The sequence below is a fragment of the Canis lupus genome, chromosome 9, assembly GCF_003254725.2.
Source record: "Canis lupus dingo isolate Sandy chromosome 9, ASM325472v2, whole genome shotgun sequence".
In the NCBI taxonomy this organism is placed as follows: Eukaryota; Metazoa; Chordata; class Mammalia; order Carnivora; family Canidae; genus Canis; species Canis lupus.
In genome coordinates, this window is record NC_064251.1 from 38,761,788 (window position 1) to 38,788,995 (window position 27,208).

General features: G+C 40.4%; 1 protein-coding gene, 1 long non-coding RNA gene and 1 other non-coding gene across 3 annotated transcripts in view; 1 reads left to right on the forward strand and 2 right to left on the reverse strand.

Moving 5' to 3' along the window:
* Window positions 1–320: 320 nt before the first annotated feature.
* HEATR6 (HEAT repeat containing 6) overlaps window positions 321–27,208 on the reverse strand; it is a 42,065-nt gene continuing 15,177 nt past the window's right edge. The window contains exons 10-24 of the mRNA XM_049114207.1: window positions 22,199–22,405; window positions 21,652–21,751; window positions 18,998–19,353; window positions 17,849–17,971; window positions 17,406–17,492; window positions 14,730–14,864; window positions 13,838–13,960; window positions 13,021–13,145; window positions 12,081–12,177; window positions 10,852–11,056; window positions 8,090–8,660; window positions 7,581–7,682; window positions 6,849–6,989; window positions 5,539–5,619; window positions 321–5,426 (exon numbers count right to left, since the gene is read on the reverse strand). Of these exons, the coding sequence (XP_048970164.1) occupies window positions 7,619–7,682; window positions 8,090–8,660; window positions 10,852–11,056; window positions 12,081–12,177; window positions 13,021–13,145; window positions 13,838–13,960; window positions 14,730–14,864; window positions 17,406–17,492; window positions 17,849–17,971; window positions 18,998–19,353; window positions 21,652–21,751; window positions 22,199–22,405 (2,193 nt within the window). The 3' untranslated portion in view covers window positions 321–5,426; window positions 5,539–5,619; window positions 6,849–6,989; window positions 7,581–7,618. The remainder of the gene's footprint in view (window positions 5,427–5,538; window positions 5,620–6,848; window positions 6,990–7,580; window positions 7,683–8,089; window positions 8,661–10,851; window positions 11,057–12,080; window positions 12,178–13,020; window positions 13,146–13,837; window positions 13,961–14,729; window positions 14,865–17,405; window positions 17,493–17,848; window positions 17,972–18,997; window positions 19,354–21,651; window positions 21,752–22,198; window positions 22,406–27,208) is intronic.
* Window positions 14,859–19,003, forward strand: LOC112655024 (uncharacterized). Its single transcript, XR_003133517.3, has 3 exons — window positions 14,859–15,491; window positions 16,038–16,283; window positions 18,517–19,003. It is a non-coding gene; the product is annotated as an uncharacterized LOC112655024 (long non-coding RNA).
* LOC112655714 (U4 spliceosomal RNA) lies at window positions 20,276–20,420 on the reverse strand. Its single transcript, XR_003133846.2, has one exon. It is a non-coding gene; the product is annotated as a U4 spliceosomal RNA (small nuclear RNA).

Below are 27,208 nucleotides of genomic sequence, written 5' to 3' on the forward strand. Positions count from 1 at the left end.
CTAATTGGAAAAAAAAAAAACCCGCTAATTGGCAAGAGGGCACCCAAGACCGCTAAACCCAGATCCTATGAACTTTAAAGTCCCTGAGATGATTCCAATGCAGCCAGGTTTGCGATTCACTGTTCTGCTGAGAGCTACCTGGAATCCAGGTGCTATGGCTCCTGAGCCTGAGAAGTGAGCCCATGAGTCTAATAACTTTGTGTTCTCTGTCTCCATCTGCTGGCCATTCTCCTGCCTTGCCATAATTTACCTGCAAAGAGGCACTGCTGTTTGTATTTTTAAGAACATTTGCCAAGAGAATCAAAGAACCAAAAATAAAGTTTTTTAAAAAGATTTTATTTATTTATTCATGAGATACAGAGGCAGAGAGAGGCAGAGACATAGAGAGACGGAAAAGCAGGCTTCTCGCCAGGAGCCCGAAGCAGGACCTCAATCTCAGGACCCCAGGATCATGACCTGAGCTGAAGGCTCAACCACTGAGCCACGCAGGTGCCCCAAGAATTGAATTTTTAAGTAATAAAAATGCCTACAGGATGTATTCTTGTATATTATAAGATGGTCTACGTTATAAATGCATAGGATAACACATCTAGGATCTTTTCTGTACTTGAAATTAAAAGCAGCCAATAAACATTAGCTATTACCATTATCAGTTAGGCATGTTGGACCCCATCTTTTGAGTACACGGAGTCATTTCTGAAGGAATGCTTCTTATTCATTTAAAAAATATACTGAGTGCTATTATATCTGGCACCTTGTTGGCTATGGGTACCTAGTGTAAACAGACACAGTCTGTACATTGAGAAAGACATCGAGAAAGGGAGATTTTTAAAAAATTATCATTATTATAGACTTTTGAGGGAGTATATGTTCCATGAATTTCCATATAGACTTATGTAACCACCACCACAGTAAGGATTCCAAACAGTTCCATCAACCCCAGAACACTCCTTCATGCTTCCCTGCCATTGAATGTTTTGTCTCTCCCAAACCTTAGCAAACACTGATTTGTTTTTCCTGAGTCTGGTTTTGCCTTTTTCATAGTGCCATGTAAACAGCATCATGCAGTATGTAGCATTGTGAAAGTGGCTTCCTTTACTCAGCATAATATTCTTTCTTCTGCTTGCTTTAGGTTTTTCTTTTTCTATAGCTTAAGTTTGAAATTGAGATTATTGATTTGAGACCTTTCTTCCACCCTAATTTCTTTCCTAATGCTGCAAATTTCCATCAAAGCCCTGCTTTAGCTGTATCTGTACATTTTGACATGTTGTATTTTCTTGTTCACTTTTAAACTATTTTTCTAATCTTCTAATACCCTCTGAGACTTCCCCCTTTGACTCAGGGATTACTTAGAAGTATGTTCATGTCCAAGTGCTTATAGATTGTTTTTTTCCCCCCAGTTATTGATTTCTGGTTTAATTCCTTTTGTGGGCAGAGATCACATTGTGTATATAATTTTAATTCTTTGAAATTTCTTGAGATTCATTTTACGATCCAGAATATAGTCTATTTATATTGGTTACTGAGAAAGAAGTATTGAAGTCTCCAACTATAATTGTAGGCTGATTCACCATCTCTCTTTGCAATGCTACCAGTTTTTGCTTTATGTAGTTTGAACGTTTATTGTTAGGTATACAGCCATTTAGGATTATTGTGTCTTCTTTGTTGACCTTGTCATTCTATAGTGTCCTTCTTTATCACCGGTAAATACCCTTGCTCTGAAGTCAATTTTGTCTGATATTAACATAGCTACTCCAGCTTTCCCTTGATTAATATATGCATGGTATAGTTTCTTTTTTTGTTGTTCTTTTATTTTTAACCTACACTATTTACTAAAAATGGGTTTCTGGGATGCCTGGGTGGCTCAGTGGTTGAGCCTTCGGGCATGATCCCAGGATCCTGGGATGGAGTCCCACATTGGGCTCCCTGCAGGGAGCCTGCTTCTCCCTCTGCCTTTGTCTCTGCCTCTCTCTGTGTGTCTCTCATGAAAAAATAAATAGAATTTTTATAAATAAATAAAATCTTTAAAAAAATGGACCTCTTATAAAGTGAATAGTTAGGTATTAAGGGCCTTTTTTTTTTTTTTTAAACATCCTGACAATCTCTTTTAACTGGTATAATTTAGACCTTTTGAATTCAATTGTTGACATATTTAGATATAGGGCTACTCCATTTTGTTGTTTTCTATTTGTTCCCTATGTTTTTCATTCCTGTTTTCTCTTTTCCTGTCTTAACTGAATTTTTTTTTGTATTTCAAGTAATCTAGTTTTTTTACTATCTTTTTGTGTAATTTTTAAATATGGTGTCCTTAGGGATTGCAAAAACACTTAACTTTTCATAATCTATTTAGGATTAATATTTTATCGCTTCGAGTGAAGTGTAGAAATCTTATTACTACTATACAGATCCCAATACCCTACCTCTTAAAATTTTCATACGTACTATTCCTACATTTACGAAAACTCCAACAGACATTGTTTCACTTTCATTGAAAATATGTTATAAAAGGCTCGAGATGAGGGAAATAGTTGATTTTTTAAAAAAGATTTATTTATTCATGAGAGGGAGAGGCAGAGACATAGGCAGAGGGAGAAGCAGGCTCCCTGCAAACAGCCCGATGTGGGACTTGATCCTGGACCCCAGGATCATGCCCTACAAGGCAGAGGCTTAACCATTGAGCCACCTAGGTGTCCCCGAGGGAACTAGTTGATTATATTTACCCACATGGTTTCCATTTCTGTTGTTCTTCTTTCATTCCCAAAGTTTCAAATTTCCCTTTGGTGTCAAAGTTCTATTAACAAAATATTATCATATTAAGAGGTCAGATAAGAAAACCTAGAGGGAGAGAGAAAGCAATGGCCATCACTCCCTTGAGGCTAGGGCTGCACTTCCTCTGGACAGAGAAGAGTTCCCTCCCAGGAGTTTTAGGCAACAGCCTAGCTGCAAGAACCCCTGCTGAGCGGGCTTGTCAAGGGGCTGGTGTAAGAAGCAACATCAAACAGGGTTTCCCCACTCGCTCTGACTGATGACCATGACCAATGCGGCCTTCTTTGCCTTTCCTAGAGGAGGAAACAGAGACCTTCTCTCTTGTGATCTGCATCTGGTCTGCAAGTCCAGGTTTCTGTGTGCTTGGGGTCTAAGCCAGGGGAGACCATAGGGGGAAATGGCAAACTTAGTGCCAGTCTGCTGGTGCTCGGAGTTTGCCTGTCCCCGCCCCCAGATGTTCCCTATTTACTCCTTCCCCTTGGGATAGCTGTTCCACGCATTTAGTCCGCACTCTACAGCTGCATCCAGTGGGAGGGACAGGACGGAGAAGGCCTCGAATGAGAGTTGAATTTTTATTTCACAAACAGGGGCGTGGGTTTACAAAGGCTGGGGTGTTTCCATGAGGCACACTAATTTAGGGAGAAATTCTTTTCTCCCACAGCCTGGTGGCTAAAAGCCTGATTCCTAGGTTTGGATTTTTGCATTCACTTTTCTAGATGAGATTGAGAATGGTTTCGTCATTCAAAAACAATCTTATTTTGATTTTGATGGAAATTTAAATTTATAGGTTTGAAGAGAAATGGTCTTTTATAATATTGAATCCTTTAATCTAGAACATGGTATACCTTCTCTTTTTAATGTCTGCTTTTGTGACCTTTGAACATTTTTTATTTTTTCACAAAATCTTTGCATTGGCTTTGTTTAAATTTATTCCTAGATACATATTACTTTTAGTTACTAGTGTGAATGGAATATTTTCTGACATAAAAAATTGCATCCAATTATGGCCTGACATACGGAAGAACCATTGATTTGGGCAAATTGTAAACAGCTACCTTAAGGATTTAAGAACTTTTATTAGTTCTATTATTTTCTGACCTGATTATCTTGACTTTCTGCAAATAGTGATTTGTGAATTCAGGGTCTCAGACTGTTCTATAAATAATGATAATTCAGAAACTCTCTTTGAAAATTTTTTTTGGAAAACTCTATTGTTGGTTTAATCCCCTCCTTGGCCATTGAATCTTGTATAGCATTAGGTAATAGTTGTGATGACAGGCTTGCTTGTCATTGCTGACTTTTTAAGGAAAGACACTGAAAAGAGAAGTATATTTTATGATGTTAACAATTATCTTAATTTTTTAAAAAGAATTTTAAAAAAATATTTTATTCATTTACTCATGAGAGACACACAGAGAGAGGCAGACACAGGCAGAGGGAGAAGCAGGCTCCCTGTGGGGAGCCTGATGCAGGACTTGATCCCAGGACCCCAGGATCACGTCCAGAGCCAAAGGCAGATAGATGCTCAACCACTGAACCACCTAGGTGTCCCTTTAAAAAGAATTTTGATCAGAAAAGGAAATTAAACTTTATCAAATGCTTTCACAATCCATAAAAATGGCTATTGGGGTTTTTTCTTACTTGACATGTTAATGTGATAACACTTTATTAATTGAACTGCTCATTGAAAAAATGTCTGCATTCCTACAGTAAATCCTAGTTGGTCATGGAATCAATTGCAAAGCAGTAATTCACAAGGAAAGGCTTCTGCAAATGATCCAAGCTGCTGCTGCTTTGAATCCTAACTATAGAGGGGTTGTACTACCACCACCACCACCACTACCACCACCACCCCCAACTGCATTTGTGCTGCTGTTTCTAGTGGCCATGCTGTGGTCCTTGGGTGTGCTGTACAGGAAAGGCAAATGAATGTTAAGTATCTGAGACACTGGCCCCAACACTAAGATAATTTCCTTGTCCACTGGAGCTGAAGATGTCTTTAGTTTTGACCTGAAGACTCAAAGTTTGTACTTTTAGTAGTAGACATATGCTTCTTCAAGATCCCACTCCAATGATCTTTCTCTAATGAGACAGACATTCAAGCCCAGGAAAGATGTCAAAGAAAAGTGTAATGAGGGCACCATTTCTTTCTTTCTTTTTTCTTCTTCTTTCTTTCCTTCTTTCTTTCTTTCTTTCTTTCTTTCTTTCTTTCTTTCTTTCTTTCTTTCTTCTTTCTTTCTTTCTTTCTTTCTTTCTTTCTTTCTCTCTCTCTCTCTCTCTCTCTCTTTTTTATATTTTTTTATTGGAGTCTGATTTGCCAACATATAGCATAACACCCAGGAGGGCACCATTTTTTATTGAACACCTGCTCTGTGCCAACTCCAAGCTGGATGCTTTCCATGTACCATGTGACATACTCCTTAAACTCTGAGGTACTGCTATCCCCAGTTTACAGATGAGAGGTCAAGTAACTTGCCCACAGATGTGGTTATTAAGTTGCAGTTGTTCTTTAAAACCCAGGTATAATTCCAAAGCTTTTGGAAACTGGGTCTATAATTTCTGACTGGCCCGCAGCGATGGGTCAAGAGGCAGAACTCGGGAAGGTTCTGTTAGGTATGTGGCCTCCCACACATCTCGTCCTTTCCCTTGTCCAAGGCGACCTGTAGGGGCAAGATGCAGGGCTGTGTCTGGCAGGCTACCCAGGTCCTGGGGTAGAGTACCTCTTCATACTGCTAGGTTCAGCTTCCCAAGGCATCCCAGGTAACACCTCACCTGAAGGAGCAGTCAGGAGAATCCAGCTATTTGTCATCACGAGAGGTTCATGGTGTGTTGACAGTATTTCTGTCTAGTGCTCTGAAAATTCAAGGAAAATAAATATCTGACGTTTATTGAGTACCAGAAGCTATTCTAAGAACTTTCTGTGTATTAACTCACTTAATCATTAGAACATCCTTATGAGGTAGGCACTATTATCCCTATTTTACAGATGAGAAAACTAAGGTACAAGATGGTCACAGATAGAAAGCAGCAGAGCCAGGATCTAAGCCTAAGCTTTTAACCACTACACTGTATTAATGAAGTGAAGGCCAAATGAACTAGAGTAGCTATAACTCACAGAGCTCTTATATTGGAAAGACAGTGAGTCTGCTCAGGGTCTGTATTCATGCACAAATGTCAGACTCAAAGAAGCCCTTGCCCTGGTATTCCATGGGAGGTTTCTGCTGCCCTATAATCACTGCTTTCCTGTTAACTAACACCACAGGAGAGGTTATAACATGTACCTTCCTCAAGTTCTAAAAGTGGATAGAAATTAGGGAGTTTCTTTCAGTGATCACAGAAAAGGTTCAAAAGTAAGTGAGGTGTCCTAATGCAGTCAGTTTATTAAACAAAGGCTCTAGCCATCTGTACCTAATGACCCCTTCTCCAATTTTTTTTTCTTTTAAATATCAAAAGAAAGTTCAGAATTTGGCATTCTGAATTAGAATTCGGAATTGGAGCTGGACCTCCTATTTTTCTGCCTCAGACTCAGTTCTAACTCTTCATTGGCTGTGTGGCTTCCCTTCACAATGGCGGCTTTTCTGAGGCCCCAGTCCAGGGCATTGAGGAAGTTCTGGCCTCTGGGGTCCTCCCATATTGCTACAGTGAGAATCAGCATCCCGTCCAGAGAGGAGCTGTACCCCAGACACCTGGATTTCTAGCAGCTTACCCTTGGTCTTTCCCTCCATACAGACATCCTAACATATGTTTTCAGAGATCTGGAAACCTTTTCTGAAGTGAAAGGTTTTTTTAAAAAAAAATGAGATTTAAGATAAACAAAAAGCAAATCATCAAATCAAACCATTCAAAGTCTTTTCACAAATATTTTATCAAGAAATTCACCAGTGAGAGCTCCCCTACCCCCAAATAGTGGCTATGCTACATTTTTGCTTTTATGGAAGTGATAAGTAAACGAGTTCCAAGATTCATCCTAAGATTAGTACAGGTTCAACTCAGTCTCCAGTCTCTGTAACAATTCGTGTCTAGAGTCATCTCCAAAGAAAAGCACATTTAAAGAATGTGCTATAGGGGTGTTTCTACTGTACCTGTGTTCTAATTCTTTGGAAACCGGTTGGTACTCTACCAATGGAAAAGCGGGCCTTCAGTTTCTGGACTACTCTTTTTCCCAAACTGCCGGAGTATTTCCTGAGCAACCAAGAACACAGCAGAGGGAAGACAGCAACTCTCTAGGGGCAAAGGAGAAATGCTAAGGACATATGTATGCCCTAAAATATAGTATTTTAAGCTAAATAACAATAGTTAAATAATGTATTGCCAAAACCTGTTCTATGCATCTTGATTCTTATGTATCCCAGGTCAGATATAAGTATGGAATCATTTTGACTGGTTCCGTTATATTATCTAAATTCCTATCTGAAATCAATTCTAACATACTGTTGGAGGCTAAGAAATGAATGTAAATTCAAATGTAAATAATTCTTCACTGAGAAGTGACTTTTATAACTGCTTAGACATTATCAAAATACAATTTAAAAACCTCTCTTTCTAATCATCTAAATTAAATAATTCTTTTTTAAGGCAAACATTCAGAGGTGGCAGAACCACCATAAAGTTAGTACCGGGGACCACAGTCTCCTCAGGGATGTCAGGCAATGGAGAGAGGTCAGCGTTACAGCCAGGATGCAACAGACAGGGGCCTGTGCTGGCAGCCTCTGCAAGCCAGGATCCTCTTCTGTTAAGTGGATTGCAGGGAGGCAGGGGCGGGGGGGGCTTCTGGGGTTGGTCCTGGGGAGCTCAGTGCAGTAGCTGTTACCAACCTGTAAGGAACTTTGCAGTATTTTAGCGACTGAAGCAGCTACACCAATGCAAACTGGCTGAACATCAGCTCTGCGGGAAGCTTTCTATAAATGCAACTTGATCTGAAAACAGAGGAGATTAAGCACACTATTTTTCATTAGTTTATTATAAAAGAAAAACAATTCACAGAGACACAACACACAACATTCTCATTCCTAAATTCTTTTGCTTTTTGTCTCTATTTTCTGAGGCTAAATGCGCTTCATAACCGCCCAGTCTGCTTGGCCCACACTCAACTCTGTCTTCTGGCTCCGGCGGCACAGGTCAGAGGCTCCAACAATCTGGACTGTGGCCAGTGCCATGGAACCACTCTCTAAAGTGGTTGAGCCATTCAAGAAAAATTTAGGCCTATTCTAAATAAAAGCAAGTGGGTTGTTTCTATCCCTAAACTTAAATCCTACATATCTGATACTCAAGCTTGGGTCTTTCTATTACCACTTGACACTTGGAAGTATGGTGGACTATTCACCGATCTGTTGTTAATCCTGGGAGCGCTACTTGTGATCCAGACAAGTCACAGTAAATGGTGAGGATATCTTCTAAAAAGCCCATGATGGCCCTCTTGGCTGTGTTGCCAGCCAGTGCCTGGATACTGCTTATGTGCTCCAAGGCTGTTCTGACCAGCTGGTCTCTTTCATGCAAGTTGTGGGGTGCTCCAGTGTCCTCTCCCTCTGTTCCTGATTTTAAAAACTGTAGGATAAAGGACTGCACCATGTCCCCATTCAATTCAAGGGTTTCTCTGATGCAGGGCAGGTCTGAGGCACTGGCCAAGCTCAACAGGTGAATCAGTGCCTGGCAGATTTGGGTCCGTAGGCTGGCACAGTACTTGAATTCCAAAAAGTCTGTGGTGTCTTCACTCTTTTGTAAGGCAGTGACCAATGCATTCCAGATCTGAACGTATTGGTCAACAGACCCATAGTGCTCTCTCTTGCTTGGGATGGAAAGGGCAGTGGCAGATCTGATGCGTACTTTGAAGTTCTTGCATGATGTCACAACTGACGTCAGGGCGTTATAGGCCTGGGAGGTCCACGGGGCTGTTCCTAGAAAGAATCCACTGGCATTGAAACAAATGAAGGCTTAAAAATAAACAGGGGAGAAAGACAGGGGCAGAGGAAGCACACACACTAGTGCTCAAGCTAATCACTGTTTTCACTTAATTCTCACACTAACCTTATAGATTAGGGTGATCAGTGCTGACTATGGGATTCTGACAAAGGGGCCAAGTACTGATTCCCAAACTTCTCATTTCCCTAAACAACCCTGCTGCATGCTCGGGGCCTCTGTTACTCTAAATGGGGAGTTTGGCAACTGTGAAAAAGGCTTCTTCTGTGGGAAGAGGCTGTCCTGAGGGCATAAGGCTTGATGGGAGGAGCATAGACTGAATTGTAGCCCCACCTGTTCTCTCAGTCGGATGCTTCTCAGCACTGTGTACACTGCACAACTGTTACGCCAGCCTTGTTCATGCTGACAAAAGAGCATTTCATTACCCAGATTAGCATCCAGACACTGCTCTGAACATAGCAAGTCATGCATTTTATTGAAAAAGAGAAAGGGATCCCTGGGTGGCTCAGCGGTTTGGCGCCTGCCTTTGGCCCAGGGCGCGATCCTGGAGTCCCGGGATCGAGTCCCGCGTCTGGCTCCCGGCATGGAGCCTCCTTCTCCCTCCTCCTGTATCTCTGCCTCTCTTTCTCTTTATGTCTATCATAAATAAATAAATAAATAAATCTTTAAAAAAAAAAAAAAAAGAAAATACTATTTAGGAAGTGACTGGGGAACAGAGAACTCACATTAACAAAACCTGCAACTGTCTTAATTCTGAGAACATGATGCCCAGATTTCTGTCGTCTCTCCCTTCTTGGTGGTCTCAGATTAGCCTGCTTTCTTCCTCCATCAGAGCTATCACTCCATTTTGGGGGGTATTCTTATTCCTCAAGATGGGCAAAAGAATAGATTTCAGCTTCCTTAACTCTCTTAGCACCTCCTCCCCCTTTCTTTGTTGCCTTTAAAGACATGCAAGCAGACACCTACCTTAATGAGCTCCAACTCCAAAGGCTATTTCATGTTAGGCTATTTCCTCCATGGGAAAAGCTAAGAAGCTACTTCTCCATTAGTGCTAGGTTGAAAGCTAGCTCTCTCTCTTTTTTTTTTAATTAAGTTTATTTGTTTATGTATGTAATCTCTACACCCAATGTGGGGCTTGAACTCACAATTTCAAGATCAAGAGTCAAGAGTCACATGCTTTTCTGACTGAGCCAGCCAGGTGCTCCCTGGCTGTGAGCTCTTGGCAGTAAAGGGGAGGAGGGCCAGATTTCCCTAACCTGATGCATGCTCTACTGGCCCAGGATGGATTTAACTTCTCCAGGAACTTACCTTGTTTTAAACCTTATCTGAGACAAACATATAAGGCAAATGCTGGTAAGGAAAGTGAAGGGATTTAGAAGCCACAACCCATCTGCCTAAGCAGCTATTAGCCACTGATGGTCTATCACGACACATAGCAAGTCATTACTTAGATGGCTTCCTACAACTGCAGCAGCCCACTTCAGTTCCAAGGGCTCACACGGGATTTCCAAATTCCACCCTTTATACTTTGCCACTTTTTCTCCTTCATTTTTACCCCCTGTTGTTAAAACAACATACACTCTTGTAAGTGAAAGCAGAAAAAAATCCTACTCATTGTCCCCTCCAGAGGCAATTGCTGTTAATAATTACGCTAATTTTCTTTCAGTCTTTTTTCTACCCATTTATTGAGATCAAGCTGTAGAAACAATTTCACATCCTGTTTTAATTTGCTTAACATCAGAAGTACTTTCCAAGATTATCAAAAACTTTTTGTAATCATAATTCTAAGAGATTCCTTTGAATATATACACTATGATTTACCTCAACCATTCCCCTAAACTTAGGTGTTCAGAACATTTCCATTGTTTTCTAATACTGTTATAAGTAACATATTAAGGAATATCTTTAATAACAATGTAGGCTGGTGTGTGTTGTCCTAGGGTTCTCCACCAGAGAGAAAAGGGAGACTTTCTTTTTTTTTTTAAATGGTTACTTATTTTTTTTATTTTTTTATAAATTTATTTTTTATTGGTGTTCAATTTGCCAACATATAGAATAACACCCAGTGCTCATCCTGTCAAGTGCCCACCTCAGTGCCCATCACCCAGTCACCTCCACCCCCCACCCACTTCCCCCTCCCCTTTTGAAGTTCGTTTGAGACTTTCTTACCTAATGGAAGAGCAGGATTTTTAAAGACATTCCCCATTGCATAACAGGCATTCCATCGGACTTTCATGGCAGCCTCAATTAGAACAGTAGAAATCAGGGCCTGGATAGACTCCTCAATGATTTCAGCAAACCTGGGCTTTTCTATATGAGATGGTTGTAAAAAATGAAGCAAATTTCCAAGGGCCCGGACTGCATTGCTTTTTACCTACAATAAAATGTAAAAAAAAAAAAAAAAAAAAAAAAGCATTAGAAATCTGCTTTGCCAAAGAGATGTTACAGAAAGTATAATTTCAGCTTTAAAAAACCCAGGAAGTCTTGGACATCTTAAAGCAACGAGACAAGCAGCCTATAAAGCTGTAGCTTCTTGAAATGACTTGCATGGTGAACAGCCTATACCATCAGAAAGGTGAAGTTCTCCATAGGTCCTCACTGGTATCTTTAGATTAGACTTTAGAGAGGTCTGTCCTAATTTTGCAGAGATGGCATGGAAAGCCCAGGGGCAAGAGGACAAATCTAGCTTGCAGCAAGGTGAGGAGAGGCCAGGCTTCAAAATTCTTGTCTGGTAATTTTCCCAAGTCTCAACCTTTGCGGCCTACTAGAATCATCTGGGGAGCTTTCTTTTTCAAAAACTAATTCCCAGGCCCTAATCTCAGAAATTCTGAACAAATTAGTCCCACACAGGGCTTCCCAGTTTCAGAATCACTGTGCTAAATTAAGCACTCAGTATGGGTCAGCACCTATGCTAGGTGCTTTGACACAAGGCATCTCTGGGGCCACCGAGGTAGAGGTCATGACTTCCATGTTCAAGATAAGGAAACTGACCTTCACAGAAGTTAAATAATACACCAAACATCACCCAGCCATTACAGGGCAAGCCAGATTTTGAACCATGTCTGACTCGCCCTAAAGCCCATTTTTATACTTTCAACTTATTAAAGCCAAGGGCTGCTCATCTTTCTAACCTGACACTTAAAGACTTTTTGGAAAAAAACAAAACAAAACAAAAATAGATCATATTAAAACAAACATGGAGAGATCACAGAGTAGTATTACAAAAGCACTGATATTTTTCAGGAGACAGGAAACAAAAGATACTATGCAAGGTAGAGTAGGCCACATCATACCAAGTACTCTCTCAATCTCCTCTGAACAGGGATAAACTTGGTGGGATAAAACTATAATATAGTACGTATCCACCTGAGAAGCACTAGGTTTTGCTGTGAATCTACCTTGTCTTTATCCCTGGATGCTTCTATAGCTGATCGCAACATCTTCAAGAGCAGGAGACCAGAGAACTCTTCCTGGAAACTTGGGTCTGGTGTCTCCCTGTTCCATCCAAAGCAGGCAAAACATGTTAAATGGTAAAACCCAGTTAAGTATACACATATACACATACATTCACTTAGTATAACTATAAAAAATTTGGGAAGACAGCTCAAAAAATCTGTTTAGATTACACCAAGAACTTAGTTTATACCTTTTGACCTAGTAGGTCCACATCTAGGAATGTGACCAAAAGGTGTATCTCAAAATAAAGATATTGTGCACAAAAATGTTCACTGCATATCAAACCCTAAAATAATGCAAATAGTTCGATAACAAGGAAACGGTTAAATAATCACTGTGCGGTAATGGCTGTGTAATAGTAATTAACATTTATAAAGAGGAGAAAAAAAAGAGTCAGGAGAATGCTTATACACATCATATGTGAGAGCTAAGCAATGAACAGCAGGATGCTAGTATATGAGGAACAACAGTTGCCTCTAGGGAGGGGAGTGAGTTAGGAGAAAGGCTTCATAATGAATACCCCCTTTGTACTGTTTCAATTTTTTTTTAACCTGTGAATACATTACTTTAAAAAATTATAAATTTGACACTTAAAATGCAGCCATACTATGGTTTTGAATTTCTACTTTTATATTTTCCACATTTTTATAATGTGGATATATTACTTATTTTAGCATACAGTATTAAATATATATACATACACAAACATACATAAAGGATAACTTCCTAATCTTATTACTTGAAGAAATATAAAACAAAGCAGGAAGACTGATATACAACATGGGAGAATTACTGTTAGTTCTTTTATAGTAGAGGTAAGATATCCTCCTAGGGACCTAAGCCTCAGAGGTCACTGAGGGAGAAGTGAGCTGAGTCACCTACATGTTGACAATCAGAGTGTCTGTCAGGTTGCCCAAGGACCAGGCTGCTTTGGCCCGGACATTCAGAGATTTGTCTTGAAGTGACATCAATATTGCATTTGCTGTGTCTGCAACAAATATGACATCCTAGAAGATAAAACACTGTAGTTACTTTATGAGCTCACAATGCTGCCTTGAAAATTCTGAAATTCATTTTCAGAGAAAGATATAAGCCTTTACCACAAATCTCTATTTGAAAATCAAAATTTATTTACTCAATTTACTCTTCTACTATGTTACAATTTGGACATCTACTAAAAACCCCAAGGGAGGGTCTTCCATGATTTCAGGATATGCCACGAACATTCAAGGAGCCTATGGATTTTGCTCTTGTGGAACATCTTACAACCTGGTCTGTGACCGTTATCTGTGAATTCTGGGCTTACACTGATTTCTACCTTGGGAAATGATGCTGACAATGAAATATATTTCTAAAATACACCCTATTTATTACACACTTCTCAGAGAGATAAATGTCACAGAGTGAAAGAGAAATTTCTTTCTTTCTTAGTAAAAACTTTATCGGCTTTCTAAATTATTACTATCACAAGGTAATGTCCCATTTCTCTTTTTCCCTTCTCTCTTAGTCTGGGGTAATGTGCTAAGTAATTGGAAATAAATGAACTACAGGCACTACCATGTTTTAGTAGCGATTAAAGAAACCAGATCAAAAGCAATGTAACATAGTTTACTGTCTCACTCAAGAGCTCTCTATCCACCCAAACCAGTATGACTCTGGCCCATGAGAGGCACAGAGGGTGGTACAGGCTCCCTCTGACCTGTCTGAGGCAAGGGAAAAGCACGTAGACTCCAAGGGCCCGCGAGGTCGCAGCTTTCACTAATCGGTTCTTGCTGTCGTTCAGCCCAAGCAGCATGGTGATGCACAGAATCTGCCTGTCACTCTGCAGTGAGAAAGATTGGCAAAGGAAAAGTGAAACCAGAAGAACTATGAGCCACTGTCCTCAACAGGTGAATGTGACACGTCTGTGTCTGAGTTTGTATTCAGGAGCTGAACACAACTGAGATCTTGAAATGACCTTGGCAGAGTACAGAGATTCATTTTGGACCCAGGCATGAGGTGAATGCCTGCTTGGTGCTGGGCACACACAGCATCTGTGACCAGTAACCTTTACCACTATGTGAACGGTCAGTGCATTCTCCTCCTTCATAAGCTAGAACAGACACAAATGCCACCAGGGACTAAAGAAGGGGAGCAGCCTGCATACCCTGTACAGTGGGCACCAGCCAAGTATGGTCACACACTTCATGTCATTCCTCACATTGTGCCCACTTTACAGATGATAAAACTCAGTTTTACAGAAGTTAAGATCATCAGAGAGGCAGAGAATAAGAGTACAGATTTATATCCAGGTCTTAACTTTTGGCTTTGAAAGCTTTTCTGAAATGTCTCTGACTTCCAAGCCTCTCGCCTGCCTTCTACCACCCACCCTCTAAGCACAGGGAGGAAAGGCTCTTCCCAGGACATTAAGACTTTAAGTTGTACCACTGCCCTCACCCCAGACTCAAGTAGACTGAGCCCCCCTTTCTCAGAGAGCCTGTTCAATACTGACTCATAATGAAAAAGAATCTGAATCAAACAGAAGCTCTGATGCTGGGGCAGGGTGGGGGGAGGGTGGGCACTCAGGGCTGAGCAAGCACTCCTCAGTTTACCGGCAGGCTGCTGAAGGCCTCGGGCAGGATAGAAGACAGAGCGTCACAGGCGCTCGCTTGCAGAGTTGGGTGCTCGGAATTCTGCAGGGCTCTAGGCAGAGGGCCGTTCAGCATCATAGTCCAGAACATCACCACCTGGAACAGGGCCACAGTTAAAACCGCCACCATGAACCAACAATGGAACCAACTCAATGCAGACTGCCACAGGGGGCTGTAGTAATGAAATATCCTTCTATAAAGTAGTGGCTTCTTTTAAGTGCTTCTGCTAGTCCTTCTTCTACAGCAATGGAAGGAACTTCAGAAAACAATGACTGCCTCCTTCTACTTTAATGACCAGAAAATGGTCTGCTACTGTCAGGCGGCCAGAGAAGACAATCATGACAAAGGGGGTAAAGGATGGCGGTAACAGCAGCAGCCATGGCCCCTCAAGTTTTCCAGAGAGCATCTCATATGCCAGGCGCTGCCCTCAGTGTCTCACACACATCTATCCACCGCAGTCCTCAGCACAATTAAATGAAGTAGAGTCATTATCTCTACTTTCACACAAGGAAACTGAGGTGTGAAGGGATGGCATCAGGGTCCCACAGAGCCCAGAGGCTGGTACCAGAGCCCAAAGAACGCAGGATCCAGAGGCAGAGCTGGGGCTGGATCCTTCAGTGGCTACATCCCATCTCTGCAACCTTGGACAAGTCACTGAACCTGTCTCATTGTCAGTTCCTCTTCAGTAGAACAGGGTGAAGCTGTCTACTTGGCAGAGTCTAGGTGAGAGTAAAATGTAATGCTGTGTGTGAAGTTCCTCACCTGGGGCCTGATGCATAATGGCAACTCTTTAACTGAACAGGGGGCTCTGTTGTGAGCACTTTGAGGAATGAGCTCCACTCTAAGGCTCTCAAGAGGCCTCCAAAGATACCTAGAACACTTTCTTTCCCATGCGTTCTAAAAACCTGGGGATTCACGTGCATTTGCAAACCTATCTGTGGTTTGGTATCTCTACTTTCTGCCCCATGGATTTAGTCCTGAGTTTTACCATGTATCCCACAGCACAGTTCTGTTCTCCCCTAAATCCCAGCTCCTAAAAATCCAATTTGGGCCTTTCTCACCCCAAACCAGAAGACTTTGGACAGGTATGATGGCTCACAGTGATTCTCACCTCCTATGTTAAGGAGGTGGCCCTTTGCCTGCACAGTGGCTAGGGCTGACCTGTGTATCCAGTAGGGTGCTATGGAAATGACAATGAAATATCCAAAGCACGGTCATAAAAACACTGTAGCTTCTGTCTTGCTCTTGATTCTCTTGTTTCTCTGGCAGGGAAAGCCAGCCACTGTATCAAGAAGACACTCATGCAGTCCTCTGGAGAGGTCCTCATGGGGAGGAGGAAGTGAGGCCCACCACCAAAAGGCAGCACTAATTTGCTAGGTATAAATAAGTGAGCCATGGTGAAGATCCTCGAACCTCTGTCAAGTTCAGGTAACTGCAGCCCCTCCTGGGATCCTGACGGCAACCTCAGAGAGACCTGAGTTAAGCTACTCCCAATTCCTGTGTCACAGAAACCATGTAAGAGGATATATATTGTTTTAAGCTGCTAAATGTTTTGTATAATCTACTACTCAGCAATTGACAAGTAATATAGAAAGTGTATCTTTTCTTTTTTTTTTTTTTAAGATTTCATTTATTCTATCATGAGAGAGACAGAGAGGCAGAGACACAGGCAGAGGGAGAAGCAGGCTCCATGCAGGGAGCCTGACGTGGCACTTGATGCCAGACCCCAGGATCACACCCTGAGCCAAAGGCAGACGCTCAACCTGGGGTCTCTGTATCTTTTTTTAATGGATGAAACGATACCCAAGTGTGAACAGATGAGTCTCGCCTAAAGTCACTTGACGAGCAGGAGGGGGACATCTGGATGCAAACTCAGGTCTGTCTGAGCAAAGTTCAACTCACCTCCTGTGAATGGTGACATTTCAGTTTTATGGCAGTCTCATGAAAGGACTAGGGCTAGGTATCCCTAATTCCTTGCAAGGATGATGGAAATTGCAAAGGGAAGAGAACAGGCAGGACGAGGAGGACAGGAGGAAAAGCCATCACTTTTAAGAGGTCCACATATTCCTCTTCTAAAGGCCTGCCAGTGTGGGGGCAGCAGAAACAACCTCAGATCACAGGACTTTAATAGGAACTAGGGGGGTGCAGTGGTGAGGGAGTTAAGGGAATGGAAATCTATCAAGCACCTACTATGTGCCAGCATCTTTACATTTCAATCTTCCAACAGCCCCAGGAGTTAAAGATTATTATTCCTCTTTATGAGGAAACTATGCTCATACATCCATTAATGGTGCTCCCTACATTTGATCTCATGCCTTCTGATTCCAAATCCTTGGCTCTTCCCATTATTTCAGTCTGCCTCTTGGGCAGGATGAACAACCAAATGAGGTTTTATGCAGAAGAAATATTGATGTTTCAATTGCTGGCTCTCTATTACACATAATCTGACCACACACTGAAATGCAAATAAACCGAAGCCCAAATAAATCCTATTTATGCTAGTATCATGTCATCACAGATTATAAACTAGTTTTTGACAGTGGAAGAAACTATACTGTTTCCTTCACTTTATCACTAAGCCTCAAATCTGACTGAAGTACTAAGAAAGGAGAAAACTGTGAACTGACATGTACTTACCAAGCTGACTGGCACTCTCTGATCAGATGCTATGGAAGAGTCTGGTTTATACTGTTGTATTAAGCCTGTACCCAGTTCTTCCAGAAGCTGCCGAGGTAAAGGAAATAGATTATCAAAGCCCAGTATTAGAAGCATGGAGGTAGGAAACCTCACTTGTTTGGAGATGACCTCAAATCAAGGGGAAATTAATTTCCAACTGAATTTTCTTTCTTATCTTAGCAATTCCTATGTCAGAGGCTTTCTTTCAGGAAAAAAATCACCAGATATATATTGTTAGTATATTGTCAAATGAATTCTTTGGGTTTATATTAGAGCTGAAAATAAAGGAATGTATGACTTTCCCTACCTGAAACCTCTATAAAAACCTCAGAATACAGAGACATGTAGCAGAGGGAACAACATAAAGGAAGAGAAGAAAAAAGGAGACTTTTCACAAAAGTTACCTTTGCTCCATGAAGCTGAATGGATGGATCTGCTTCCCCCATGCACTTGCAAATCACCTCTCCAAGCTCCATTAAGTACACTTGAGCCATTGAAAAGTAGCCCCTAGCCAGATGAGCTAACACCTGCAAAGAGAATACACGCCAAGACCTGAATGCAATGTGGGGCCACAATATCCAGAAAAGTGCTTTAAGGTTTCAGAAATCACTCACACTTAACCAGGGGCAGTGATCTAATGTTAAATGAAATGAACCACCAGAATCTTTACAACTAAAATCAATTCACTATATCATATAATTCCATGATGCTTTATAATTTATGAAATGTGTTTCATTAAGATTGTCGATATTAATGAAGCTGGGAACAATTCTGAGGCAAGGGCTAACTGAATACTTCAATTGAAGGAGCTAAGGCTGCAAAAGTTAAAGGCTAAAGGGCATGTTTAATATCAATCCAACAATTAGCAGGAGAGTGCAGAACCAAACCCGTGTCTTAGATCACAGCTGAGTACAGAAGAAGCGAGTACATTAACCTAAGATTGTTCTCTTCCTTTGAAGGAGCATTTATTTTGTAGTCTCTAAGCAGACAAAAGATGAAAGAGAAATTATGGAGAGTTACAGATTTACTTAAAGCTGCAGAAATCAAAGATGAACTGTACAATTTCTTTCAGAATTACTGTATCAACATGGGACGCCTGGGTGGCTCAGCAGTTGAGCATCTGCCTTTGGCTTGGGGCGTGAGCCCGGAGTACTGAGAACAAGTTCTACATCGAGCTCCCTGCATGGAGACCGCTTCTCCCTCTGCCTATGTCTCTGCCAATCTCTCTCTCTGTCTCATGAATAAATAAATAAAATCTTAAAAAAAAAATTACTGTATCATCTAGCATACCCACCTGTCACATAAAAACAGAGGTGATTAAAATGGCTTACAACAAAAAGGAATGCATCTGATATTTACAACCAAGTCTTCTCCCAACCTCCACCCAAAACAAAATAATAGAGCACTCACACCTAAAATACAACTTCCCCTAACACCTCTGCCCTGTGGCTCCATTTTACATTATTTTCATGGACTCACTTCTCACAATCCAGCATCCTTTGAAGGCAGAATTATTTCTTCCATTTCAGAAATGAGGAGCTGAAACCTCCTACCTGTAAGGCCTCCAGCCGCATAGGGGATGGTTCATAGGTGCTTCCTGCCGCACAGCCAGCATCGCTACCTGAACAGGAATCCTCCTTGGGCAATACAACAGTGGAAATGCAGAGTCGGATGAGCCAGCAGGGCTCTGAAGTCCCCTTTGGGGAGCTAACTGATGCTTCTTCCAGAAAGGGTCCTGAGGGGGCCTTCTTCCACCAGTCAGGAGTGCTGAGGTGGGGAGTCGCTGAATTGCTATTGTTGAGTCCGGAAGAACAGGGTTGCTGTAAAAGCAGCTGGACTTCAGGTAAAGGTGCGTGAGTGGAGACTATGGCTCCCAAAAGAGTGAAGCTTGACACTCGAACATTCACATCTGTCAAAGTTAGTGGGAATCACTATCACTGTGGAAACAGCTATCATAGAGATTGTAATTACCACCGCAGGCAATGGAGAACTAGGACATCCTTGGTTAACCTATATCTAATTAAATCCCTAGCCCTAACTTCCAGCTTAGAGAAATACATGGGACACAAACAGAAGTTCAACAACACTGTAAAGAAACTGAGCATGTGAAACGTGCTGGAAGACAACTGTCTGGGACTCATCCGTAAATCAACGTGGCGAAAGAAAGAAAGGGGTGACGAGACTGTTCTAGGTTAGAAGAGACTAGAGTGACATGATAATGATATGTAATGCATACACCCAGAATGAACTCAAGTGCTTACAAAAAATGAGGAAACGGGGCACCTGGGTGGCTTAGTAATTGAGTATCTGCCTTTGGCTCAGGTCATGATCCTGGGGTTCTGGGGTTCTGGGATCGAGTCCCACAACAGGCTCCCTATAGGGAGTGTGCTTCTCCCTCTGCCTATGTTTCTGCCTCTCTCTGTGTCTCTCATGAATAAATAAAATCTTTAAAAAAAAAAGAAAGAAAAAAGTCGAGGAAAAGACTTTTTGAGACATGGGGAAATCTGAACGTGGAGTAGATACCAGACAGTATTATGGAACCAGTATAATTTTCTTAGGTGCATGGAACCAATGTAATTTTCTTAGGTGCGAGAATAGTGGTGTGTTTTTTTGGAGATTGTCTTTATTCTTAAAAAAAAAAGGTTCATGCTGAGATATTTAGGATGAAATATCGTGTCTGTAACTGACTTTCAAATGGTTCAAAAATATAGATATTTATACACGTATATGCATACACATACACAGATGCATATATGTGGATGGAGGCAAAGCCAACATAACAAATGTTAACTGTGAAATCTAGGTAGATGTAGGCTGATGTTCACTATACTATTCTTTCAGATTTCTGGGGGTTTGACTATTTTAAAAATAAAAATATTGGAAGATCAAGCCAGATACTTGGAAGGGACTTTTGATTAGCAATAATTGCGCCTCGGATAAACCTCATTGGCTATGATACTGCCACTACACAAAGCTGGAAAGGACTTTTGAGACATGACCTACTGCTCTCAGTTTACAGATAGAGAAAAGCTGGTGCAGTGAAAGAGCAAGGGACTAAGCCCAAAGACGTGGATTGTTTCCATCTTACTTCTGCCACTGACATGATAAGAGACCCCAAGGCAAGACTTACCTTTCTGGGTCCCCTTTTACACATTGGGGAAACAAGTGAATTGGACTTAGTTTACACATCATTAACTCATTTAAGCCTTATAAATATCTTATATGAGGTGGGTCTACTTCTTCCTCTTAGGAGGAAACAAGGGTTCTGATAGCTGCAATTATGAGATGGCAAAACAGATATGGGCTGCAGACCCTCAGCCTGACTCCAGGTCCACTAGCTCTTCCATGATGTCACAGAAACATTACCACCTCCTTCAAGTACCAGAATTCTCACCGAAAAACTTAACTTACTGGAATATGGTCTGATCCTAAAGCTTGCAACCAAAAGAAAAACAAATGTTCTCCATGCAAGTATTATAGCATATATATATTATGTGTGGGAGTAAGCCAGGAAATAATAAGAAATAAGATTCTGTGTCAGTGGGGATTTGAGGTTCTAGAATTTTATCTGAAATTCAGAGGAGACAATGTTAAAGAAGTTAGGTTTTATATTCCAGTTTTTTTTTTTTCTAAAAAGATGATGTCTATGTGACTATCCATCCTTTTTTTTCTAAATATTTATTTTAGAGAGAGAGCACATACGCACAAGTGGGGGGAGAGGCAGAGGGAGAGAGAATTCCAAGAAGACTCCCCACTGAGTGCAGACTGCACTCCCCCAGCCGCCCCCCCCCCCCCCCGCCCCAGCATAGTGACCCTGAGATCCTGACCTGAGTCAAAATCAAGAGTTGGATGCTTAACCAACTGGTCACCCCTATCCATCCTTACTTTTGCCTGAAGGACATGAACTGTGCATTATATATCAGAGCCTGCTCCCACACCCCACACTTGCCTCACCCCTAATTCTAAAGTCACTGTACCGAAGTAGTAAAGAACTAGTAATCCTTACAGTTAATTCTCTCTTTTCCTTCCAGTGGTGTCCACTGGGGCTCAGTGGTCAAAAGTGGGTTTCTAGCAATAGCTGATTTCCCCAAAACATGAGAACAAGTAGAGATATCTTAGAGCTATAAAAATGCCTTAAATATTTTTTAAACTAACAATCTACATTTGATGGATATAAAAAAGCAATTGATTTTAAACTACCACCAACCTTTGTGGCGGATATAAGGCTTTATCTGGTTCCAGACTTTGGTCAACAGGCTGAGTTTCAGACGGTTATAAGGTGAATTTGACACTAAATTTGCAAGGCACTGCAAAATAAAGAATAGCCTATCAATAGGTCTGATTAAGCCAGAGCAGAGACACAAAACTTTATAGCATTTAATTTAAAAAGCAAAGTCTTCATATTCATTTGAAAATCAGTTTTTCTCTTTTTTGTCCTTTTTTTTAGGGGAATAGTACTTATGTTCTCATTGGTACAACTTAATACTAAAAATAGGAGTATTTTAGTAAATCATTTATTTGGACATATAGAAATTATGGGTAAGATCAAATAAGTAGGCACAACAGGATAGCTTTAAATAAATAGGGTAGCTTTAAATAAAATCACCAGTTAGACTTCCAAATAGGATATCTTTTAAGTAAAATTACTACTTAGTTACATTCTTAAGTCAAATTACTTTTGGAAAGTATAAAACATTATGCAAAACTGAGCAGAGAAAACCCTCCAGAACCTATGGGTAACTTGGCACGCTTACCTTAATTATTTGAGTAAGGGTCTGTGAGGATGATTCGGCCACCAGAGCTAACAAAAGACATCTGTGCAATTCTCTAATGCTGGATGCAATCATTACGGAGAAGGGCGTGAAAGCCCTTCTGTGATCACTGGTATCTTCAGCAACAGAAAGAAATTGCTTTGAGCCTTCCAAGATAGCAGATAAAACTTGCAGAGCACATGCACGTGTCTGAAATTTCAGGATGATCCCAATCAGTTACTGATCACGAGTCAAATCCCCTTCTTCCTATTTTTGTTTTTAATTTTCAAAGTATTTCCAATCATGTAGGAAAACAGAGGCAGTAGGGTTATCTAGCAGGTCCTAACAGTAGCCATGAACTAGGCCACTTGCACTTCCATTACATTGCTGTTAGGTTTTCTTATGGTAAGGAATAAGTCTAAGCTACACCACAGTATGAAAACCTGAAATCATGAATGTACGAATAACTTAAAGATTAGAGGCTACTTCATTCAAGCATAAGGCCAAGTGAAAAGAGACAGTGAAATACTCATGGGGTAGAAAAAAAAATACATGAGTATGGAGTCTGTTTTACATTAAACACGCTGCTTTCTCTGCTTTCCTGATGCATCCATTTTTTACAATTAAAAAAGTTAATTAAAGAGAGTATCAGGAACTTTATGTACATTCATCTTAGTGGGCATCATTAGTGATCCAACTTTTCAGAAACATTCATAGGAATCAAAACAAACGCTGCCTGCAGTGAGAGTCTTTGATAAGCAAATAAAGGAAAATCATTAACTATAACCTGAGGGATAGAGAGGAAAGTATGTGCCCCTTTGTCAATGGTCTGCTGTGCTTGTCAGGAAAAGGCTCACTGGAGTTAAGACTGTGTTTATAATGTTAAAAGATGACTTTCAATTTGTACTCGATGATTCTGTGGTCTTAAAAAGCATGAAAGAAAAAAATGAAATAAAAAGAAAGCCAATTTAACCAAAATGTAACGTAGGTGATAAATGCAGGGCTAATAATGTAATACTGTACCCCCAAAATGCCAATTAAACACTGTCAGATATTTTTAAAATGAAGAATCAACATTATAATTCGAATCTAAGTATGTGCTCGTCATGAAGCATATCTAACTTTGGTGTAAAAAGGTTTTCCAGAAAAACATCAACTATATCACCTCCAAGTAACAAGGAATAAGTCACTTTTGCATGCCTTTTGTAGAGTGGACTTACAAACAAAAAACTGAAAATTGACTGCTTTGAGAATAAATTTATAGTATAGCAATATGAGTCTCCAGAATTAAGCATCATTGCTGAAGTTAGGAAGTTGACAATGTATTAAGAAATTGTGTGCCTCTGTGTGTGTGTGTGTGTGTGTGTGTGTGTGTGAGACAGAGAGAGACAGCGAGAAAGAACTCATGCACAAGTCACAAGTCAGCTGACTCAAAAATTACTTAGATCAGGGCTGGCAAACATTTTCTGCAAAGGACCAGCAGCACATACTTTATATTTTAGACATTTTAGACCTTGTAAGCCTAAAAGTCTCTGTTGCAACCACCCAGCCATAGTAGCAGAGACATTAAATGAAGAATAAATCGGACTATGTTCTAATAAAGTTTTACTATGGACAATGAAATCTGAATTTCATATAATTTTTATGATGCGGGACTTGATCCCAGGACCCCAGAATCACGATCTGAGCTGAAGGCAGACACTCAACCACTAAGCCACCCAGGCGTCCCTAAAAACCATTTAAAAGCATAAAACTATTCTTAGCTCATGGGTCTTACAAAAACATAGTTTCCCAACACCTGATTGGATGGCTGATCTGAACTGAAAAAGATAGATGTTATGCTAAACTTCCATTTCTTTAGATGGCAATTAAAAACCATGATTCCAAAAAAAATAAAAAAAAAAAAAAATAAAAATAAAAAAAAATAAAAATAAAAACCATGATTCCCCAAACAGCTCACAAATCAATTACAATTAAAAACCAAGTTGTGGAGAGAGATGAATTAATGCTCAAAAATGAAAACAAAAGTAATGTCACTGAAATATATCACTGAGGTATGAAATCTATGTAAAAAAATGTGATCTTATATCAAATTCTACTTCTCTTAGTTCTAATTTCCTTTAAACCTTGTTTAATATATCTTTCTTGCTAAAAAAAAATGCTATTTATGACACTGAATCAAGTTCTGCTTCACTGGGTCTTATATCAATATTTAATATACTATTTATCAGTTCTGATCAGCACTTTCAGCAGAAACTACTGATGTGCAAACAAACCATAAGAGGTGCAGCTCTCCAGAGAGTTCATTTTGTTAAGTTTTTATTGTCAGAATATTAACAATGATGGTTGAGGTCTTTTCAATGTGATAAATGTCAGTGTGCTCTGTTTCACCAGTGGGTAGTTTCACTTCTTTGGACAGGCAGTCTTGTTCAAAGGTAATGAAACAGGAAAGCACTTTCCCTCTTTTTGCTACTAATGTGTAAGGCAGAAATATTTGCTAAGGTAGCTCAGTCAATCCTTATGTTTTCCTTTTTTTATGTTTGGTCTCAATCTTTCTGGGAGTGGATAGCAGTGAGGTTTTGATACACCTGGCTATTCCCTTGTTTGGTTTCATCCCAGGATTGCTTATTCTGCACCCATATTCAAGGTTAATTTTATTGGAGTGTATTCCCAAAGTTGGTTGCCTTTAGGGTGGAGGCATTTGAACACTACATCAGTGTCTCTAGATCTGGAGATATCCAAGCCAAGGTCATCTGTTCTTGGTTGGCCTTATGAGAGAAAACCTGATTACCTACTAGTTCATGATATTTAAAAACTTGCTTTATTCCCTTTCATAGTTATGCTATTACTCTAGATTTTGTTTCCACATTTCATAGCTCTCCAAAAGAAAAATAATCATCGGGATCCCTGGGTGGCGCAGCGGTTTGGCGCCTGCCTTTGGCCCAGGGCGCGATCCTGGAGACCTGGGATCGAATCCCACATCGGACTCCCGGTGCATGGAGCCTGCTTCTCGCTCTGCTTCTCTCTCTGTCTCTCTCTCTCTCTCTCTGTGACTATCATGAATAAATAAATAAAATCTTTAAAAAAAAAAAAAAAAAGAAAGAAAAATAATCATCATGGTATTTGAAAATCAGGGTAATTCTCAAGGTACCAAGAGGAAAGTATGTCCCACAGTTTGTTCCTTAGATCAAATCTTGATATACATAATCTTTTTTGTAACACCTCAGGGATTTACATAGAAGAAATCTATAAATTAATCATGGCATTTTTACTGATAATTTGCTCCGTGCTGTCTGGCATACAGGATGTGCTTTCTGAAACACATTTCCAACATATAAAAATGTGACCATTTCCCAAGTACTGCCCTGCTGCCAAAGCCTAAAAGAAATACGTAAGTTTTCTCCTTTGCAATTAATCACTGTAGCATCTCATACTGCAACTTCCTGAAAATAATCTATTGTCAGTGTTTTGAATGGAAGAGTCCAGTCCCCTCTTCTTCTGTCCATTTCTCTCTGGAAAGTTTCTCGGTGTTACCAGTGAAAACTGTGCTTTCAAGTGAATCTACCCTTGGTCGTATCATTACTGCACTTCAACAAGATGTGCTATTGTTTTGTCACATTTCATCTTGGCTAAGAGAAACTTCAGGCACCCAACTCTACACTTACAATGAGCCTTTGAGCAGATGACCATTCAGCCTTTACACAAGGCTGTACCTTTTAATCTAGCTCTGATCAATGCAGAATGCTGCTCCATTCCATTTACATCTTTTTATTTTTGCACATAGCTTTCTAGGAGTCTTTGTAAAAAGCCTCTCTAGTATATACTTTCTTCTAGTATATGTCTTGGTGCACATGGACAGTCTACAGAAATATGCAGAAGCTAAGCCTCACTGTGGACCATGACTGTCACACTTATTTACACCTTTGTAACCTAAAATCTGCTACAAAGTTGCTGATTACAATCATTTCACTTGCCATTACACTGAACCAACCCACAAACTCTAATCATTACTTTAACCTTCTTTAATACTTTTTAAGGATGATGACTCTTTTCCATTTCTCTAGGGCCTTCATGTGGCTTTTGTACTGGATCTAGGACATCTTTAGGAGGAAGTTTTATAGTTCTATAACTTTTCTTCTTACCACATTCCTTGCATTCACCAAAGCTAAAAAGCAAGAACATATCTGAAAGATACTCAAATCAAGGAGTATTTTGCAGTATGTAAAATTTCTAATGACACTCTAAGTCAAATGTAAACATTTAGAACTATAAAGATATATAAACAGGGATCCCTGGGTGGCGCAGCGGTTTGGCGCCTGCCTTTGGCCCAGGGCGTGATCCTGAAGACCCGGGATCGAATCCCACATCAGGCTCCCGGTGCATGGAGCCTGCTTCTCCCTCTGCCTGTGTCTCTGCCTCTCTCTCTCTCTGTGACTATCATAAATAAAAATTAAAAAAATAAATAAATAAAGATATATAAACATCATGAAACTGATTTTAATCCACTTTCATGAGATCTGACTCCATAAACTCTCTGTACTCATACCCCATATTCACATGTCTCACATCCCCTTAGCTGGGGAGCTGCACCCTTAGCTGGTGGTTTAGTTGGCCTGCTACTTGCTCCACAGCACCATCTCCTCGGCTACTGCCAGCAGCTCCCCTCAGCTGAAGGCTCTTCAAATATATGTACTTTTAACTTTTATGGTAGTTTTCCTTTCAATTACTAGAATGGCTTCATTACTGACTTATTTGCCACCGATTCATTTCCCTTTTTCCTCCCAGGTCCTCATTTGCTATTGATTCAGTCAATCGGAAAAATTTCTGCTGCTTTTAACTACTCAGGATATTGGGTATTTGCAAATTTTTTTGTGTACAACTGAAGCCCATTTATTTTTTCTTCACCCTTTAAGAGCATTTGAAGGGTCATCTAAAAGTTTTCTTATGTTTCCCATCATAAACATTTTTCTAAGCTTTCCATATCCTTCATAACCACTACAGACCAAGATATTC